At 32.4% G+C, this 23240-nt stretch overlaps 1 protein-coding gene across 1 annotated transcript; it reads left to right on the top strand.

Moving 5' to 3' along the window:
- Positions 1–3798: 3798 nt before the first annotated feature.
- LOC145072558 (uncharacterized) lies at positions 3799–6005 on the top strand. Its single transcript, XM_079019008.1, has one exon. The coding sequence runs from the start codon at positions 4113–4115 to the stop codon at positions 5832–5834; it is 1722 nt and encodes a 573-aa protein (XP_078875134.1). The 5' UTR covers positions 3799–4112; the 3' UTR covers positions 5835–6005.
- Positions 6006–23240: the final 17235 nt, after the last annotated feature.

The raw sequence follows: 23240 nt of genomic DNA, 5'->3' as shown, positions 1-23240 counted from the left end.
TTGGCTGACAGAACACTGCTGAATCCCAAACAGCTAAACAACCTCACATGCTCATCGATCTTCTGGAGAATTTTCCAATTCTCCCCCACTTAGGGCACTGACTATCAACCACCAGTCGCTATCACCGACCTCCCAAAACAACCCTGCACAAAACCAACACTTACACGCGGACTGATTCCAACTAGCACTAACAACCTTCACAAAATCACATATCAACACTGATTAACCCGAGCTTGAAAGAAACTCAATCTACAGCTAACCACTCCTCAGAATGCGGATGCTAACCATCCCTCAAATCAGACGTCAGATTTCCACTAATAAACCCCATGAATGATAACCAACGAAATTCCCAACGCTAACCCATAACCATACCATAACCCTCAAAGAACAACGAATACCACACCTAAAACCACACAATAAGACTAGCAGATAAATAATACTCCACAGAATCACAAGATAAACAAGACATCAAGAAAGAATCATACCCGTGGCTGCATCCGACACTGCTCTGACCTCCTCTGCTGTAAGCTGAAAAGCACGACCCTGAGCCCTTGGGGGCTCCGCTCCACCCTGACCTCTACCCGTGATCCTCAAAGTGGCCGGTGCTGGAGCCTGCACCGGTCCTGCAGCGAGCTGTGGACAGTTGACCCTCAAATGTCCAACTTGATGACAATGATAACAAATCCTCAAATCCCGAACCAGCGCTGACTGTCGACAATCCCTTGCATAATGCCCCTCCTTTCCGCACTTGCGGCATGCACCACCGGACCTACAAACTCCGGTGTGACTCCTCCCACACTTCCTACAAGTGTGGCTACTCAGATCTCCCACTTTAGAATCAACGGTCTTGGACCATTTTGGCGCTGGCTGCGACTGCACCGGAGCCTACCTCAGCTCACGCAACTGCAACTCAATCTCTAACTCACGCCGCCTGGCGGCCTCCTGCAACTCCAACAAAGTCTCGCACCTCTGCGTAGACACAAACTGTGTGATATCCCTCTTGAGCATGCTCAGATATCGAGACATCTGAGCCTGCTCCGAAGCGAACTCAGGGCAGAACATCGCCCTCTCTGTGAACATCCTGGTGATCTCAGTCACCGACTCCGAACCCTGCTTCAACTCAAGGAACTCCCGAGCCAATCTCTCTCTCAACTCGCGGAACATAACAAGTGCTGAACATCTCTCTGAACTGATCCCATGAAACCGCAACCCTCTGCGCATCCGAATAGGACCCCGTGGTCAATCTCCACCAATCCTTCGCCCCGAGCCTCAACAGGTTCAAAGCACACCTCACCCTCTGATCAGCAGGGCATGAACACGTGAAGAAACACCCCTCCACGTCCGATAACCATCTCATAGCAACAATCGGGTCCTGAACTCCATCAAAGGTGGTAGGCTTCGTATTATCGAAGTCCCGATACTGAAAACCCCGACTAGCTCCTCCCCCTGCCGCTGCTACAGCCGCTGTAGCCGCCACGATAGCCGTCTCTGTGAGAGCTGCATAGCGCTCATCAAAATACTCAACCATGGCGGTCTTGATCGACCCAAACAGTTCCGACAACTCAGCCCGGAACAACGCAACAATCTCATCACGTAGGATCTCACGAATCCTTGCATCCAACTCGCATGTGCTCATCTGACCAATAACCTCGGGCGGTACTGACCCGCCCAGAACTCCCTCTCCTGCTCCTGCTCCCGATCCTGACCCGGATCCACTCCCAGCATGCCTCGGAATCTCCATACTGAAAAACACCACAAAATCTCAGATTCTTCCCACTATCCTGGGAACCAACTCTCAATCCAACCCTAGAGGTCATGGTTTCCCTGATACGCGTATGGGTCCTGTGCTTTCAGTAGTACGGGCCCATACTACCTTCCACACCTACCCATATTTGTATGAAGTACTACCACAACACCCTAGTGTAAACATACATAACAATCGCTCAACCCTCACTACTAGAGGAACACTGGAAATCTCACACAAGGAAACCCTAGGCTAACATGCATCATAAATCAGGCAACATTATCATGAAATCCTGAGGATCCCTAGCCTAGCACTAGCATGCTGTTCTATCAAAGCTCAAAAACAAATATCATGTATGGTGTTTTGGGGTTACTTACTGGCTCCGGCTGATCGTACCTCCGCGTCCTCCTTTACTCATTTTGAAAACCATTTTAAATATAGGTTTTTCTGAGAGATTCAAACTTTTACAAACACTTACAAACATTCACATACTTTTATCGCTAACGTTTACAAACTCATGCTTAAAACTACGTTCAAACGTTTTGATATAAACACCGACACTAAAATACTTATGAACTCACCAGCTTAATGCTGATAAACTCTTTCAAAATAACTTGTATTCTCAGGTTGACAGTAGACAGGTACCGAGGCCAGCTTTTGAGAAGATGGAGCGCATCAAGACTCATCTTATTATTTTGATTTACCTTTTTGGTGTCTATAACTGTACGGAACACACTTGTATTAAAATTATATATTTAATGCAATGGATGATGTTGTTTGCTTATTTACTGTTATACTGTGTTGTGATACTTTACATGACGTCCTCCGCCCCAGAAAGTTTCCGCCGTTTTTGGTTTTGGGGTGTGACATGTAGTAGTACCATAATTTGGACATTGTGGTTACAAAACCCAATGCCCCATAACTTTTTGTAATAGTTTTCCCTAACTCTTTGCTAGGCTGTTTTCGTTTTATAATTCAACTGCTCAAAAAAAAATCGTTTTAGATTATTTAATGTTGAGTTGGTATGCCAACTCACTACCCAAACGATAAAAAATGACAAGTTAACAAAAAAATTTTCAAATCATTTACTAACCTGAAACGTCGGTCGCCAGAAAATAACATTCGAACAAAAGATGTAATTTGATGATTTTGTAAAAAAATATTATTTGTATGATTTTTGTATACAAACCAAACTTAAATAGTATTTTTTGAACAATTTTAAAATATAATTAAGTCATTTTCTTAACTTTATATTAGGCTACTAGGAGTGGAGACGCTAAGAAGCCTCGCTAAGGGTTTTAAACACCGCCCTTAGCGCTCGATAAAACAGTTGCTAAGGATGGCTCGCTAAATGCTTGGCGAGAGGAGAAACACTATTTTTTATTAAATATGATTAATAGAAATATTAGGCTGGCACACTCCCTTATTTTGTCACACTCCTTTACCACACTCTAGGAGTGGTATATCATCAAGAGAAGAAAGAGAAAGAAGAGAGAGAGAGAGAGAGAGAGAGAGAGAGAGAGAGAGAGAGAGAGAGAGAGAGAGAGAGAGAGAAATGAGCGCTCCCAAGAATAGCTGCATACCTCAAACCGCACTCCCAAACCTCATAGGGAGGGCGGTGTTTCCTATGCCACATAAACGCCATGTCATTCTTACCACACTCAGGGGCGGATTTAGGGGGGTCACCGGTGTCACCAGTAACCCCTGACTTTTCCGGATGCAGTGAAAAGAATTTTGAAAAATTTTAAATTTTTATTTTTTATACTATCGTGCAACTCCTGATTTTTCCGTGTAACCTCTACCGTAAAATTCTGTGTCCATCTATCTATGACCGTACTCCACTCCCTCAAAACTTATGTCCTCTCTCTACCTTATAAAAATATAATTTTGCAATATTTTTGGTTTATAATAAATCATTTGAAATTCGTGGAGACAACGATTACCGTGTGGGACCGACCACCTATGCGTCGGTGGATCTAACGATGTGACTAGGTTAGCCCATTAAATACCAGATATAATAACTTGCGCCATGTGCACAGTAATGCGATCACCTCTCCACCGTACACGTGTTATCATCTTCCCTTCGCAATTGACTTCTACAGTTCTACTCTCACTAAAATATCCAGCTGCCTCTAAGCTCAAAATGAATCGCACTCTGCAGCAAACGAAGCAGATCTGAGTAAGAGAGTGTCGATGAATGTGTAAATCGATTACTCTTTCAAATGTATAAGGTAAGTCATAATTATAGATCCAAATTGTTGTTTATATAGGTATACACATCTTCTCAGATTTGCCAAAACCCTAGTTATTTATCGCTAGAATACTCCATTTTGTTTATTTATTGTGTCCGTTTAATTCGAGAAAAAAAATGATGCTTGGGCGTAGTTTACCATCGCGATCTGGTAGTTTCCGGCCGGAGAATCTAGGTCAAAACGCCTTGGCTTTAATCGGAAACGTCTTCTTCACGTTTTTTGTAATCGGTGTTTTAGTCTTCACGATTATCGCCGCGACCTATGAACCTGAGGATCCATTGTTTCATCCTTCAACTAAAATCACAAACTTCCTCACTTCCACTTCCAATGCCACATTTGTATCCGATAGCACCGTCGTGAAAACCGGCGAGGACTTCATGAAGGCCAACGAAACTGCATTTGGCACATTTATCAACGCTTCCGATGTTATCAAGGCGGCGAAATGGGATGCGGAAGGTGAGACCGAAGAAAAGGAAGCACGCGATTGTAGTGACGAGGTTGATAAACCTATAGATTGTACAGATCCAGAAGTTTTTCATCTCATGATGAGTGCTGCGATCGATCAGTTCAAGGATATACATTTCTACAGATTTGGGAAACCCGTTCGTGGAATGAACGACAGTTCTTGTCACATGGCATGGCGATTCAGACCTAAAGAAGGAAAAACCGCTTCACTTTACAAAGACTACCGGAGCTTTGTAATCTCTAGATCTGTCAATTGCAGCCTTAGTGTAGTCTCCATCGGTGATTATCATTCAGGAGGTAACGCAAGGAAGAGGAAGAAGCATCAGAAACCCGGATTTGAGAAAACCCCAATGGGAGAAGATGATAAGAACAGTGGGATACAAGTGGTTGGAGAAACTGTAAACGACTCCCTCCCTGTTGTTGAATCAGAGAAATCATTCGATCAAGGTAAGTACCTACTCTACAATGGCGGTGGAGAAAGATGCAAGAGCATGGATCATTACCTATGGAGTTTCATGTGTGCTTTAGGTGAAGCTCAGTACTTAAACAGAACTTTAGTAATGGACTTAAGTATCTGTTTGTCATCTGTTTACACAAAGTCAGGTCAAGATGAAGAAGGTAAAGACTTCAGATTCTACTTTGACTTCGAGCATTTGAAGGAGTCTGCTAGTGTGTTGGACCAAGGTCAATTCTGGTCAGACTGGAACAAATGGCATCAAAAAGATGGATTAAGTATTTCCCTAGTGGAAGATTTCAGAGTAACTCCCATGAAAATGGCTCATGTGAAGGACACTTTGATAATGAGAAAATTCGGAAGTGTAGAACCTGATAATTATTGGTACAGAGTATGTGAAGGTGAAGCAGAATCTGTTATTCAAAGACCATGGCACATGATATGGAAATCAACAAGATTAATGAACATAGTTTCATCAATATCTTCAAAAATGAACTGGGATTTCGATTCTGTTCATGTTGTAAGAGGCGAAAAAGCTAAAAACACAGAACAATGGCCGAATCTTGCTTCGGATACTTCACCTGAAGCTCTTTTATCATCCCTTCAAGATAAAGTTGATGATGGAAGGAATCTTTATATAGCAACTGATGAACAAGATGTTTCCTTTTTTGACCCTTTGAAAGATAAGTATTCTACTCATTTTCTTGATGAATATAGAGAGTTATGGGATGAAAATAGTGAGTGGTATAGTGAGATGAGTAAGCTGAATAATGGTGTTCCTGTTGAGTTTGATGGATATATGAGGGCTTCTGTTGACACTGAGGTGTTTTTGAGGGGTAAAAAGCAAATTGAGACGTTTAATGATCTTACTAGAGATTGTAAGGATGGGATTAACACGTGCACTATATCAGCTAGCTGACGTCATCATCACACTTTGTAGTATTTTGTATTATGTGAAAATTTCTACTTGTGTCTTTTTTTTTTTTTTTTAAAATTATAAATTATGTTTCTGTTTTTAGAAGATTTGTTCTTGAACAGGTAGTTTGATGTTTTAAGAAGTATTCCAATAGTATTTTTACTTTCTAGAAAAGTCTCAAACTTTTATAGTTTCCACTTTGTGGACATTATTATGTGTTGATTCGGTTTTTGTTTATATGTGCTTACTATTGGCATGCATATAACATATTAGAGGCTAAGATGAATAATGGTGTTCTAGTTGTGCTTTTGTTGAGGTTTGTTCTTAAACATAGGTATAGGTAGTTTTAATTTATCTCTACTTTTAATTATGGACAATACAACATATAGCTCATGACTGAACACTCGTTGTTTACTAATGATTGTGTTTGACTTTTGTTTATTGTAATCGTAAAATATAGCCAACAAAAATTATCTTCCTTGAAATGTGAAAGAAATCTTTATATTTGAATGTGTCAACGATATTTTTGGAATAAACATATTATTTCCTATATTACTTATGGGTATTATCTTTGCTTCTATAACATGATTAGCTAATGTTATAACTTGTAGTTTCATTTTTCATATAAAGTTTGATGTTGTGTCTGTAACTTTGTTATTGAAACTTATTGACTTTTCAAAATCCCAATAAGTTGAAAAAAACGTGTTTAGCTATTGTAAAAGTACTTTTCAAAATGGTTTTTTTGTCGTGTTTTAAAATGGAGGTTTCTAAAAATAAAGGAATCCAAAAAAAATTTTAAACATTTTTTGTCAACACAAAAACTAATCTAAATATATTTTTTTAAAATATTTTCTTTTGGTATCATCGTAATTCAGTAATCACTTTTTTCGAAAGCACTTTTAGAGTTTAAAAAATTATCTCAAACGCCCCTAAATTAATATATAAAATATATAAAATGGTTTGAAAATATGAGCAATAGTTTTTTAAATGAAGATCGATGATAAAATTATGAGAACTAAAAATTAAATATGAAAGTGTAAACATTAATATATTGACTTAAATATGAGAATTTTGAATTTAGAATAAATAGAAGAGAGGATCTAATTCATTTATTTGATATAACAAAATTCTTTTTATTAATTATTATAAAATACAACTGTGTCGATTTTTTTTTGTCTACATAACCTATTTTGACTTATTAATATAACAAATAGGACACATTCATAAGTTACTTTTACTGTATTTATTGAGATATCAATTACTAGACATAATAACATATAAAATTTAATTTATTAATTATCAGATAATTTAATTGTGTAATTATTAGTTTATTACAATTATTGTGTGGTACAAATATAGGAATATAAGAATTCAGTCAAACAATATAAATGGTTTCCCATGCAGCAGACAATGTTGATATGTGATACCGCTGAAGTGACAAAATTATAGACAAAGGACATGCTCCATTTACTATCAATATAAGATTCATAACAATGTTTTGTTTGTGTTGTTCGTTAGAAGTTATTGTTACTTTCAATTTCATGTTTCTTAAAGAAAATGTATGTCTAAAGTTTTGACATTTGTAGTAACTATAGTATAACACAAAATTGGTTAATTTTTTTCGGACCTAATAAATAAAATATTGTCTAATGATAAAACTTGAAACATCACTTTTTCATTTTTTTAGAAGGCAAACACACATACATTTTAATATACTTCAAAAATTACTCATTAATTCTATATATATATCACATATGAGACTAAAACATTAACCTTAAAAAAAAATGACTATCATCATACCGTCAGGTCAAAAATATATTGGTTAAATTTTTATTTGCTTGATAAAAATTCTAATGTGAAATATTTAAAATAGTTCGTGAACTATCCGAACTATTTACGTAAATATATATTTTTATAATAAATGTGTTATGTTTATAATAGACTTCAATTTCATAAGCTATCGACAAAACATATTATTCTTAACCATAAATTGAACATTAAAACATTCAAAACCTTAATAATATAAACATAATTTTTGTTTATAAATTTTAATAAATAACAAATTAATTGGAGTTTAAACTAAATATATAAACGGTTTAGTGTGTGTTTTAAAATTGTTTTATTATATAAGGGTGTGAAATAAAAAAAATAAACATAAAAACCTTACATAATGAAATAACGAAGGCATGGTGATGCCATGACGGGGATGTACTATTCACAAACTTCACCGACTCAAAATGTTCATTATATTAAATACATGATTTATTAAATCATGTATATTGTCATGACCGGTAAGATTCAAATACTCTCAAATGTTCATGATAAAAGGAAAAAAAAATCCTTATCGTTATTATAAGTTATATATATATATATATATATATATATATATATATATATATATATATATATATATATATATATATAGGGTTAGGTTATATTGTTTTTGATAAGTATTGTGTGCCCATGTAAATGATTGTAGGCGAATCATTTGTGGTAATTTAAGAAAGTGATTTTCTCTTTAAATTAAATATAAAAAAATCAAATAAATGGGGTTTAATCAATTGACCGGTCAAACAAGGGTAGAATGGTATTTTGCCCCGTCATTTAATTAGGAAACGGTGGATAATATGGAATGATCAACCGATAATCCCAAATATCTCGCTTACTCTCATAATCAAGAACCAAAATCCTTAGGAGGTTGAAAAACATTCCGATTTATTGTAATCAGTCTTGAAAAATCGGAAGATCGTTTGTAGGTTTTCCCTATAAATATCGACATTTAACCCTAGAAGACGGAATCGACATTTGGGGGTTATGTTAACGGTATTCTGCAACAATGAGGCGTACACGATCCAGTTCATTTAAGTCAAAGTTCAAGAACACAGTAGAAACGGCGTAGAATCTTGAAGATGACAATGATGATTCCGTTGCTGAAACTGAAGGTAATAATTTTTTTGTGTTATTTAATGTTTATTTAGTTCGAAAAATGTAGTAGAATTTAGGAAGTGTTTTTGAAAATCTTTTATATGCATGTATGATTTGTGGTCTGGAACAAAAAATGTGTCATTTTTTCGTATTTTATTAAGAATAGTTACTGTGTTTGGTATTCGACAAGAATGTTCTATTTATATGATCGTGGCCATGGTTGTTATTCTGCTAGAATTAGTATACTTGTTTTACTGGTTAAAATTGTAAAGTAAATTGCTATATTTAATTTGTTAGTTAGCTTTTTTACAGGTTTTAAATTCTAATGGAATCACAATTTGTATATGATTTAGTACCTAAAACTGAAAAAATTGTAGTTATTGTATGTTGAATAATGTTACAGGTTTTAAATTCTGATAGAATGTTCTGTGTTTATGAACCAGAATAATGTTGATATTCTGGTAGATTTGTAATATATGGAAGAAAAATGTGTCATGTTTTCGTATTTTATTAAGAAACTTGATAATACCATATAATTTATCAAAAATGTTCTGAAACTTAAAGAAAGATAACTGTGTATGGTATTCTGCAAGAATGTTCTGTTTATATGATCGTGACCATGGTTATTGTTATGCTAGAATAAGTATACTTGTTTTACTGGTTTAAATTGTAAAGTAAATTGCTATATTTAAGTTGTTAGTTAGCTTTTTTTTTACAGGTTTTAAAGTCTAATGGAATCACAAATTGTATATGATTTAGAACATAAAACTGAAAAAATCGTAGTCATTGTATGTTGAATAAGGTTACATGTTTCATATTCTGATAGAATGTTCTATGTATATAAACCTAAACTATGTTGATATTCTGGTAGATTTGTAATATAAATTTCTATATTTAAGTAATTAAGTAGTATTTTAATCTGAAACTGAAAAATTGATAGTTTCTATTTGTGGAATAAAGGTACATGTTTCATATTCTAATAGAATTTTATGTAGATTAGCATTGTATACAGATTTTTAATTGTAATGGAATCACAGTTTGTATATAATTTAGTACCTAAAACTGTAAAAAATCGTAGTGATAGGATGTTGAATAAGGTTACATGTTTCATATTCTAATAGAATGTTCTTAGTATTTGAACCTAAACGTTGTTGATATTTTGGTAGAATTGTAATCTAATTTTTTATATTTAAATAGTTAATTAGCATGTTAAACTGAAGAATTCATAGTTCTTGTATGTGGAATAAGTATACATGTTTCATATTCTGTTAGAATATAATGTGTATAAGTCTAGTTGTTTTACTAGTTAACATTGTAAGATATTTTTCTATATTGAAGTAGTGTATTAGCATTGTATACATATTTTTGATTGTATTGGTATCACAGTTTGTATATGATTTAATACCTAAAACTGAAAAAATCGTACTGATTGTATGTTGAATAAGGTTTCATGTTTCATATTCTAATAGAATGTTTTGTGTATGTCAACCTAAATATCGTTAATATTCTGGTAGAATTGTAATCTAATTTTTTATATTTAAATAGTTAATTAGCATGTTTAAGTGAAAAATTCATAGTTCTTGTCTTTGGAATAAGTATGCAAAAAACACATTCTATTAGAAAGTAATGTGTATAAGAACTTTAACATGGTTGATATTCTGATAGCATAAGTGTATTTGTTTTACTAGTTAGCATTGTAAGATAAATTTCTATACTGAAGCAGTTAAGTAGCATTATATATATAATTTTAATTCTAATGGAACCACAGTATGTAGATGTTTAATGACTGATACTGAAGAATTGATAGTTACTATATGTAGAATATAGAACATGTTTCATATTCTGGTAGAATTGTAATCTAAATTTCTATATTTAAGTAGTTAATTAGCATTTTAAAATGAAAAATTCATAGTTTTTGTATGTGGAATAAGCTTAGATGTTTCATATTCTAAAAGAATGTTCTGTGTACATGAAACTGAAAATGGTTGATATTCTGCTAGCATAAGTCTACTTGTTTGACTATTAAACACTCCTAAATAGAATGTGATATTATATATGAGTGTGAAATTTGATTGTATGAATCTGATAGAATTCTAAATTAAATGTATTTGATTCTTGTAGAGTTAGCCTACTTGTGTTATTAGTTAACTATGTAATGAAAATTTATGCTATCTATTGTTTGTTGTAGAAGAACAAATTCAGGAAGAAGAACATTTGAACCGAGAAAGAAGGTCAAAGAAAAAACTTGATAAATCAGTTGAACAAAAGACAACTCCTAAACCTTTAAATGCACTAATTTTGGAAAGAGAGATAAGGTCGAAGAGGCAATTTGATAGAGTTCCAATTGTAAAACATTTAAAAAATAAGGGAATTGCTGAAACTGTCAAAGAAGAAAAAGAAGATAATGTTAGGAAAACAAATAAGGAATACCCACCTGGTTTAAGATACCTTCCAACCAGAATGAAATGTGATAACATCACTGCAGCTGTTATGGGAATGTCGCCGGAACAGAAACAAGCAATCTTGAGAATGGGTTTTGGATCAATTCTGCAAGTGAATATTACAAGTTATCCGGGACAACTTAGCTACTATCTTTTAGATGTTTATGATGCAGATAGTAAAAGACTTGTCCTACAAAACTCTGTTATTGAGATAACAGAACAAACAGTGCATGATATGATGGGGTTGCCATTTGGTGGAGAAGACATCAATGAGTTACCATTGTGTGATAAGGGAAATCAAATTCTAGAAGAATGGAGGGGACAATATAGTGGTGATAAGTTCAACGAAGGAGTATTTAAGAAGTATTTAAGAAGGATTCAGGCTACAACGAAGGATAATTTGATGAAACTTTTGGTTTGATGTCGTCTAAAACAATAGGAGTCCAATACAAGGTGCCACCAGGAGAAACATAATTTTGAGTAACATGTGGTTGTCCTGCTTAAACATAGCAAATACAAAATTATTATGAAAGAATTATATAACTTTTATTCTGACACAATTTTATTTTTTCTGTAAAAAATAAAAAAAAAATTCTGAATTGAAATTGGTACCTTCAATGAAATCAATATTAAACTCTGTATCTTCATGAGTAACATGTGGTTGTCCTGTTTAAAATAGAAAATACATAATCATTCTGAAAGAATTATATAAATATTATTCTGAAAGCATTAACTTTTTTCTGTTGCAACTTCTGTATCATGAATTGGATTTATTACCTTCACTGTAATCAATATTAACCTCTATGTCTTCATCAACGAAGTGATTTTCGTCTTCATCATTATTTGCGTCCTCTGTATGTTCAACAATGAAAGTATTAACAATATAGAATCTGAAAATAGAATGAAAAATTAAACAAAAAATCAAAAAACTAACCTAAATTAGGATTACTGCTTTCTCCTGTTTGAAATCCGTCATTATATAGTGTATCATTATCAGGAAAATCGAAATCTTCAATTCCATTGCCATCATCACTAGCCAAATAATGTTCCTCATAAATATGATTATTGACATCTGGTTCTTGATCGCCCATTGCTAAGAAATTCCGAGAGTGTTTGTCTATGCTTTGTTAGTTGAAAAATCAAAATATTTAAAAATGTCATACAAACTAGATAGGGATGAAAACAGATTCTATGCAAATTAAAAGCCTTGATATTAAGGATCATTGATAAAAATAAATGATTCCGATTTGATTTTTTTAAAAAACATGATAAAGGGAAAAACATGAAAACGGTACTATATTCACATTCCAAATATAAAAAATTCCAACATTACATTATATTAACTACTTAACAATAAAATTATGTATTTTTTTAAAGAAAAGTTGCAGAATATTTTATTGACGAAAGTATTCTATTAGAATGATATATAAATATGCATTACAAAACTCTGCATGTTATCCAAATGAAATAATTCTATCAGAATACTATCGCAAGTATGACTTACAAAACATATCAATTTTTGTTAACTCGAATCAATGCAAGCATTAACAACTTTTGTTAACTCGACTCTGCTATGATATTCTGTTGGAAAGATAACCTGTATGATCATATAACACATAAATATATCATAGAACACGAACATCTTATTAATTTTAACCATAATACTTAAAGAAAAACACATAGAATTCATCAAACGACAACTTTATTACACTGAACTGAAACTTGATAATACCATATAATTCATCAAAAATTACTTTTATTTTACTGAAATCAAACTAAATAATATCTAAAAACGTCCAATTTGATGAAGTTCTTGTAGTTCTATGATTTCTTCAATCCAGAAGGACAATTCCTGCTATCATGACCAACTCCAAAGCATGTTTTACATCTTCTTATTTTCTTCACAACTTTATTCACCGGATTCTTGGAATCATTGACATTACCCAAATCCTTCCCGGGATTTTGATCATCGTTTACCTGGAAGATTATCAGATTTAATACATCTGTATATATAAAAACAATAAAAGGGTGTGTGGGGGACGTTTGAAACAAAATCAGTATTATCGTTGACAGAAGCTTGTAAATATGTAGCAATACCTAGTTCTGATTTCCAGAATGAACATCCATCGAATGAGTAACACAAATTGATCGGCAGGGTATGTATTCGAGAATTGTGATCTGTGTTTGTGGATCGGACGTTAAAATCAATTATATAGAGAAAATTACATTAAAGATAAATAAATCAATCAAAAAAAATTGCCTAATATAAAGGGATAAGATCCAGATTAAATAAGGAATTAAAATGAAAGATTACATAATTACCCTTATGGATTAAAAAAATTAATTAATAATTTGCTAAATTGTAATTGGTGCATTTAGGCACACAATACTTATTGAAAACATTTGAACCTAACTATATATATATATATATATATATATATATATATATATATATATATATATATATCCCAAATATATTCTTAACTTAGTGTTTAAGACATTGCACTTTCTTCACGGAGGTCATGAGTTTGATTCCACTAGGAAGCATTTTCTTTCTTGTGTGCCCTCATTTTTATTATCAATATAATAATATGATGTGTTAGACATCTAGTTACAATTAATAAAATGAAAAAAAAACTCAAATAATTCCGTCATCTTTGTTCAATTTACGAACACAACAATCTTTTTTAAAATGACTAGGTTTCCTATAATTCCAAAATACCAATTTTGATTTTTTGTTGGAAGATTTTTAATTTCCACCTTTTGCACTTCTTTGTGCCTTTAGACTTGTTAGAATTATTTGATCCATTACTTTCCACAATATTCATAGAAGAAGAGCCAACTTAGTTCTTATCTTTAGGATTATCGTCAAGTTCTTGAGTCCTTAAAGGCTCTTCAATCCTTAAGTGACTTCCAAGTTAAACCAAAGTTAACTCTTCCTTATTGTGCTTCAGATTATGTTTAAACTCTTTTCAGGAAGGAGACAGTTTCTCAATGACGACAACTACAAAGATGGCTTCATCCATCTTCAGAAGATGTTGGAGAAACTATCCTAAAATCCTCAACAATTCATGAAATTGTTCCGTGACAGGCCTCATATCAACCATCTTGTAATTCATGAAGTTACTGACAAGACGCTTCTTACTATAATCATCTTCTATCATGTACTTGGATTCCAGTGAATCCCATAGTAACTTTGCAGATTCGACATTTTGATAACCATCAAATAGAGAGTCAAACATACCATTTATGTTATGGGCACAACATATGTAGTCACCGTTCTCCCACTTTAATCTCCTCCTAGTTGCTTCCATGGGTTCATCAACATATTCAGACATAGGGGTACTCAAGACATACACCACTTTCAGAGTAATAAGGAGGAAATACATTTTCTTCTGCCATCTAGGAAAATTATGCCCTTCAAACTTGACCAACTTATCAAACTTGCTAGTCATATCCTTTATAAATTCTTCATTCGCCATTCTCCATGGAAATCCAAATTTGTGAGTTAGACTTGGTTTTCAACCTATATTAAACTTTGTTTTATAGCAGTTTAACCAGTGGCGGATCTACATGGTAGCGAGGGGTAGCACGTGCTACCCCTCAAAATCTCCTGAGTAGTGTATGAAATATTGATGCAAGAGAAAATGAGGATGTTGGAGGTTCCCTCAAACCACGACTTTCAGGTGCCCTTTTGCTAGTTCTTTAGAAGCTAGTAGATTACTCACAATTAAGTTTTATGCAACTGTCACCTAAAACGAAACTTCTTGTATGAATTGCTATCTTTACCCTGTCCTCTATATCTATATCATGTCCCAACAATTGATTTCAATTTTTTCTTCTGTATAACTTTTCGAGTTAAGCAAGTCTTTGTGTGACATAATTTCATGCCTATTAAGTGTTTGATAAAATGCCTGAGTGAACCTGTTTAGAGATAACTTTAAGTTGCTTTTTTTGTTTGGTAGATTCTTGATCATTATCTCTAGATTTAATAATGCTGGAAATGCATATATGAAGTTGTTACTTGTAAAGAACAAAGGAATGGATAACTATAAAGTAGGGCAATATTGTGATTCAAATAAATGGCTTTCTTGAGCTGTGATTCTTTTGGAAAAGAGTGGTGATATGTTGGCACCATGGAAGTCTCATTGCCTTGACCATTTTACCCCTTTTGGCTTTTTCTGGCGTGGTGAGGCATTGCTTGATATTAGTCTTTTTTGTGATTTTTCGTGGTTGTGTTTGTGCTCCTGGTTGCAGTTTGTTTTCATGAATGTTGAAGGAGTTTATCTATATTTCTTAACCATTTTACCCCTTCATCATTTTTCTGATGCGGTGCTGTTTTGGTGCATTCTGCTTGACAATTTATTTTTGATGGTTTACTCAGGAAGTTCACTGTCTAAGTTGGTTTGCTCCTTAGTTCTTTAATGCTAGTTTCGTTTTGTAAGGTTTTTGGTATTGTTATTTGTTGTTGTTTTAACCTTTTTGTATCTGTTGTTTCATGTTACAAAGAAGTAGGAGAACACAAGAAGGCAGTTGTTGATTGTTCAAAGGTATAGTTTTTATTTCTCTCCATTGAAATTGTTTGTTATCTTGTTATTATTATTATTATTTGTGCTACCCTTAAACATTTTTCTTGGGTCTGCCACTGAGTTTAAATGGTGGAACTGTCATATAACAGTTTTTGGCAGTTTTCAGACAAGATGGTTATTTCCAGTTCTTTTGGTCATACGATTTCAGGTATAGATAGAACATAACAATTATTATTCTCTGTTCATCAACCGATCACTAATTTTTATCTAATTGAGATTTCGATTGTATTATCGAAATACTTCAATTTAAAAGTGTATCACGACTCTCAATGAATACAAACAATCAAAACGCCCTGATTTTCTAACACCACGAATAAAACAAACAACAATAACATCAATTGATGATCTATTTTATCTCCGTCTCGATTTATCAAACACATTTATTTTTTAAGTTGCATTTAGTCCACCAATTCGTGCACATGATATCTTCCACCCTTCGTATCCATATTTAATTGAAAGGTACGTAAATATCTAAATGGGTTATACTCATTTTCCCAATATTCTTAGTTTTAAGCCACATATTCCTACATTTAACATTAGAGAAAATAACTTTAAGTACTCACATGGCATATAAAACTGGCTATATTAATTACGGTGATTAAAAAACAAGTTCACATCCACTTTACATCATCTTAAAACCAAAAAGATAATTTAAAAGCTTTTTAGATCAATTCTAAAAACTTTGTTACATAACAATTTAACCCAATAAAAATATCTACAAAATCATTTCTTGAAAAAAATTGAGAGGTACGGAACATATGCAAACATAAATCAACAACAGCCATTCCATATACTGACACGTTTTAAACTCTTAGTCATTCCATATTTTGACACGTTCTGCCTCAAAATTGTCACGAAATGAAATTGTCTCTATTTGCTTTCAATATAGAATTACAATATTTAATGTTCTTTTTTTCTTTTGAACAGCAAATGAAATTGTCTCTATTTGCTTTCTATATAGAATCTAGATTAATCAACTTACATACATGTTTTTTTTTTGTTTTTATTTTTATTTTATTTTTTTATTTATAAATCAATAACTATAGCTCATTAATTTAGATATATTGTACGCATATTTTCTTTTCAATACATAATAATTGACTATTAATATAACAATTCCGAGTTAAATGTGGATCACGTATAAAAAAAATCAAATAAAATTATAAAAGCCGACACAATAAAAAACTATCATAAAGTAACATAAAATAATTAATATCATTAAACAAAATAAAACATGAATTGACGATTAAAATATATTTATATTTGGCATAGTCATTATTTCAAAATCTGAACGAAATGAAAATACTTCATGAGAACGATGTGTTGGAACGACATACTCAATCGTATTTTCTTTAAAAAATTAAGGGGATTGTTTCGATAATCCCACCATTCATGTGCACCAACATTGTAACTACTAACATCTATTTTAACCCACCGATTCTGAATGAAAAACCAAATACCCCACAAACGATCTCCACCAATAGAAAAATATTATAATTTTCCGTCAAACTTGATAAGCCTCGATGCATACGAGTTGAAATCATTAATAATAGAAGGTGCATATATCACTAAATATTCTTCTGAATATATATCGAATCGCAAAATGTCATTGTTAGACAATAAGATGTAAACAACATACGATGGATGGGTGATCTCGTGCATCATTAATTTTATTGCTCAAAATGTACTCTATTATTGATTTGATGAATTGACAATTAATAAACAAAACATGAGGTAATAGTCGTCTTTCAATATGTGTCAAGTAAAAAAAATGATATTGTATACATAAAAAGAATGGAATCACTAACCCCGTGTATTTTTTGGTATCATATTCCAATGTTAGAGAGCTTTGATGTTCACAGTGAATAAAAGTAATCGTTAAGGAAGTCATATATATATATATATATATATATATATATATATATATATATATAATATGGGTAATAATTTCCAAAATTGTCTTTAAATTTCTTTTATATATATATATATATATATATATATATATATATATATATATATATAAGAATTTTAAAGACAATTTTGGAAATTATTACCCATATATTATAGTTGTCAACATAATCGTTTCTATACTTAATTTCAAAAGATTCATAAATCTTTATTCTAATAAATGAATAGTTATAATCTCTTTTCGCCAAGTGACACTCTAATACAACTCCTCTCTAATATTATGTCATGTGTCATATAGATATATTAGGCAACTCATTTCAAAATTTAAATTTACATTTTCTAATTATATGTTAAACTTTGAAGTTATAATAATTTTAAAATTCTGATATATCTCTTAATTAATAATTTATCTAAAATGACTTATTTAAAATAATTGTTTAATAATTATAAATTTTTATTATAAAAATTTAATTAATTTTATAACCGTGGCTCACATTGGTTATAAAGTAATAGATTATATATTATTTACTATTAAATCAACCTAAAAGTGTAATAAAATCATATTAAAATATTTTAAAGTCATACTAAAATTAATCGGATTCCTATGACATAATAATTAAAAAAATCATAATCATCTTTAAATATAAAAATGACATTTTCGTAATTAGTATCAATTTCAAAGATAGTTAATTTCTATTTTGTTAAAACTAATTAAAATTATAATATAATATACATCTAAAAAATTATACCAAAAATATTCAACATCATACCAAAATAATAAGGATTTTACAATATTTTCATTAAAATGAAAAATGATATCTTACCATATTTAATTAGAATTTTGACATATCTCTCGAATTATAATTAAATAATATCGATAAAATAAAAGTTAAATCATTTAAAAATTCGTTCATTTTTTTAATATGTTAATAATATTTTAAACTAACCAACATATATTAAACGTAATTTCATCTTTAGTTATATTAATTGTAATAACTAATCGTATTAACTAATCAATGTTTCACAAAAAACTATTAATTTAAAAAGACAGATGTTTTATCATAATTGTTAGTTAAAACTAATATATACTATGATATTTTAAAATTCAATTTCACAGTCAAAAACTTTTGAGCATGATATTTTCAAAACATCATATGCAAGTTTAGATTGAAACTTTGTCAAATTACTAAAATGCCACTGATCAAGTTTTGTATTTTAAAGACAAAACTGCAAGATTGGTCCATGTGGTATTCAAAAAACTTTGGATAGGGTCCAAAAAGTTTCTTACTTGCATAGAAGGTCCAAAATCAAGGTTTTTCTGTGTTTTTGGTCCAAAAAAACTTAAAATGACGATTATACCCTTTTACTTTCTTATATATATATATATATATATATATATATATATATATAATTTTCAAATACTATTTTAATTTAAAAATAAATAGAAAAGGAAATAATTCTCTCTCTCTCTCTCTCTCTCTCTTGTTTCTACACCATCAGCGATAAAAAGGAGGAACCGGAAACCCTCCTCCACCCCTCCTTCCTGTCAATCGGAAATAACCAAACACCCCTTAGGATCGTCGTTTCCCTTGGCTGCTACTTCATTGTTTCTTTCCCCTTATCCCTCGTTTTTTTTGCCAATGGAATAGAAGGAGAACAACCAAGGAGGCCACCGGAGCAGCCCCCTCGTTGTAACAGTCACGCAGCAACGTATGTCACCTTCGTTTTCTTCTTTCATTTTGGCGATGGACTAAACCTCCATCGAACCACTGATGTTCTGATTTTTCTTTTCTTCTTTCTCCCTTCGATCCAGTCGGTTCCCTTTCCCCCTCGATTTGGGGCTGCCGACGACGAGCGAAGAGCCAAGGGGAGTTCGTCGGAGATCGACTCCTTCTCGCGATCTATTTGATCAACAGATCACCACTTTGACTAGTTCTATTTGTGTTCCTTCTCACTTCTCCCAATCAGTGAAGATGAAGAGTAAACCCACAAAGGGTCATCGGTCTTAACAAACCCTTTGCCCCTCATTGCGATTTCCCATCTGCACCTCAGGTCCCATCAATTTGCCTTTCGTTCGTCTGTTCTTTGTCCAATATGATAGAGATGATAATTATTCAAGTTCAAAGTGGGTTTGGCTTTTTGGGGAAGATGAAGTTAACAGAATACGTATTGTAAAAGTCTCAAAGAAATGAGGAGAAAGAGAGAGATAATTATTTCCTTTTCTATTTATTTTTAAATTAAAATAATATTTGAAATTTTTTTAAAAATACAAAAAAGAAATTAAAGGGCATAATCGTCATTTTAAGTTTTTTTTTTGACCAAAAACACAGAAAAACCTTGATTTTGGACCTTCTATGCAAGTAAGAAACTTTTTGGAGCCCATCCAAAGTTTTTTGAATACCACAGGGACCAATCTTGCAGTTTTGTCTATTTTAAAACCTAAACGTTTCCAAATAGCTAAAAGTGCCTCTAATCATATTTATATAATTTTAGATTAAAAACAAAAATAATTACTTTAAGACCGAATCTCACATAAACCAAAAATAAAACCTTTTTGTTTTATTACGACGTATAAGCAAATAGCAAAGTACTTTGCTATAAATAAAAAAAATGAAATAAAAACTATAAACCATACACTTGCACCAAAAGCCAAAAAAACACCAAATTTTCACAAAGATCAGAAACTAACCAAATCAGTCAGTAAAAAGGACCCAAAACAAACGATTAATGTGTGTTATTGCGTCAAATCAATGGAAATGCTCCTGCACTGTTTCCTAGTAGGTCGATATACTCCATCACAATCATTTTATGCCAAAATTCTATTGAAAATTGAATGACAAGAAGCAAATAAATGTTCATAATTCTCAATTTATGTCTAATTTTAAAAAAAAATTGCTTCTTCATATGGACAATGATTGTTGCTGACATAAATCTTGTTTTAATGAAGGAAAAGGTTCCCCCCTCCCCACCAAAAAAAAAATAGTTTGCAAATCCATACATCCCAAAACCAAATAGAATTGGCCAAACGAAGTTGGATGACAGATTGTGAAGGAAGATGAGATATAATTCATAAAAAAATTATCCCAAAAAAAGGAAAAAAGCAGACACTTTTCAAATTCAGTAATCGACTGATTTGCAATCGAAAGAAACTTTGTAAAACACACATACATACATGTAATTAAACACATTAACAACCAACAAAAGAAAGTCAATAAGCAAAATCAGTTTGCTAACCTTATGTAGATTTTGATGTCGTCGATGATGATTATGTAGAGGAAAGGATTTGAAGAGCAACCAAAGTAGCATGCATGGTTCAAAGTATCATGTAAAAGTGAACACAAATGATTGAAGAGGTAGCATTACCTTCCTCCCAGAAAACCTTTCATTCAAATTTACAGCTATTGGAATTTCATAATTTACCACATAGAAAAATACCACTAACCTTCATAATGAATAAAATACTATGTGAATTGTTTATATAGAAAAAAATACAACCAATCTTCAGAATAAGAACAGACTTTGTAGACTAAACCGAATCTAATACCACCTATGTTACACCAATCATTGTCGCCATCCAGAAGCTGAAATATATTTCCTTTTATGTACCCTTTGTAGACTAAACAGAATCCACTAACCTTGGATGGGTTTGTGCTGTAAAAGAGGAAAGATATGACAAATATTACATATCTATACAAATATGCTTACATACACACAAATCTGGTGACAAATTTTTGCAAGTAAAATGTAATAATTAATAAGATAAATGAAAGGAGGATGTCAAAGCTTTTTCTTCATAAATTGTAGCAAGAGACATGACCTGGTTTAAGATACATACATAGCTTGAAAGACAACTACCTCTTTCTGGACAAGACACTACATAAGATGATAATATGAGAGAGAGAGAGAGATGGATGTTACTGGTGGTGAAGATCGTGGTTGTATTGGTGTGCATTTATGTATCAACTCAATTGTGCCATACCACAACGCAACACCAATTTCATGATCTCGTGAAATCCCTTCCCCATCACAAACAACCCACCGTTAAAAAAAATCCCTCAACTGTCCAAGCAATTCTTGTCTGAAATTTTCGACCCTATTAACAACACCAATCATATAACCAGTAGACAATCTATTGATGCCTATGTCAAACCGAATCCCCATTCAACCAAGCTTCCATTTCCTATTCCTTAATACGAAACATATCATCAGCCCATTTAAGAAAAAATAAAATGACAGATTCACCTCTTTGGGTATTTTAGTACTCCATTAACTTGCTACCTGATGCACCACCAAATGTTCCACCAAAATTGGACATCAGCGGTAGGTGTCAAAGGGTTGTTGGGCAGGAAAGAGTGAAATAACAAATCCAAATTGTCAAAACATATTTATCTAACACCTAGTCCCAAACCATTTAGAAAATTGAAGTTTCTAAACCACTATTATGCTGAAACTTCTCATTTAGTAGCATAGAGTTTTTCAGTAGCATTATAAACCTTCTAACATCTTATAAACAAAGATTCATCATAGATCTTGTACAAATAAGAAAGCTCTGACAACAGCAAGTTCCGAGAATGGCACATGTTCATTGGAAAGTAATCAATGTGAGTATTTGTGAGTAAAATTTAGTAAATAAGAAGAGAGATGTTGTACCAGAGAAAGAGAAGCATTATTTTGGTGGTTGAAGGAGGCAGAGACGATCACATTCTTTGTAGTTGAAGAACCAAATCTATAAATCCTTTAGTTCCTTCATAACACCACCACATAAAAGTATAGGAAAGAAAAAACCGATCTTCAAGAAACACTCAAAAATCGGTTCATGTTCTTCTTGAAAAATCACAAAATCAAAAAGAAGAAGTGAAGGAGTAACATTTTTACCTTAACGTATTCTTAAAGTAGGAAGATTTCAAGTGACGTTGAGTGGAATGGAGCGACATCAAAAAACACAACCTTGACCTACCATATTAGAATCGACAATCTAACCATGGTCAACCTAACCTAAATTGGAATATACACACATCTACGGTTTTGGAGTGGTGGTGAAGTGCGATCAGGTTTGTGGAACTAGAGGAACACGTCGTAGTAAAATACAGGAGGAGATGGTAGAAATAGGGGCTGAGAATAAAGGGAGTTTGGTATTCAATTATCAACCTGTGACATCCCCATTTTCACGGCCAGAAAATACCGATTTTGTTTATGCTTTATAAAAATCAGAGTACCTCTTTTAATAAAAGTGTTGCGAAATTTGTCCACAGAAAAACATGATAATTACGTTATCAAAGCATTTTCGAAGAAATGTATTTTCTATTCATTTTAAAACATTGGGATGTCATCGTCAATACAAGAACATAAGCATAAACATAACTTATATTTATTTACACTAGTGATCTATATCTCTTTTAAATCTCTCAGTGTAAAGTAGCTTAGTATCGACACCCGTGATACAAATAAGCTGGAGTGGGTCAGGTTGGGAAACCTGGTGAGTACATAGGGTTTTCAACCCATAATAATATAATTATTATGTTTAAACAGTCAAACAATCAACCCAA

This window comes from Lactuca serriola, chromosome 9, assembly GCF_051521515.1.
Source record: "Lactuca serriola cultivar US96UC23 chromosome 9, Lser_US96UC23_V15, whole genome shotgun sequence".
Classification (NCBI taxonomy): domain Eukaryota; kingdom Viridiplantae; phylum Streptophyta; class Magnoliopsida; order Asterales; family Asteraceae; genus Lactuca; species Lactuca serriola.
The sequence above is the reverse complement of the archived record's forward strand: the minus strand, read 5'-3'. Positions and strand labels throughout refer to the sequence as shown.

What these genes read in the sequence shown, in the direction of transcription:
- LOC145072558 (XM_079019008.1), top strand. Translation starts at nt 4,113, where the DNA reads ATGATGCTTGGGCGTAGTTTACCATCGCGATCTGGTAGTTTCCGGCCG.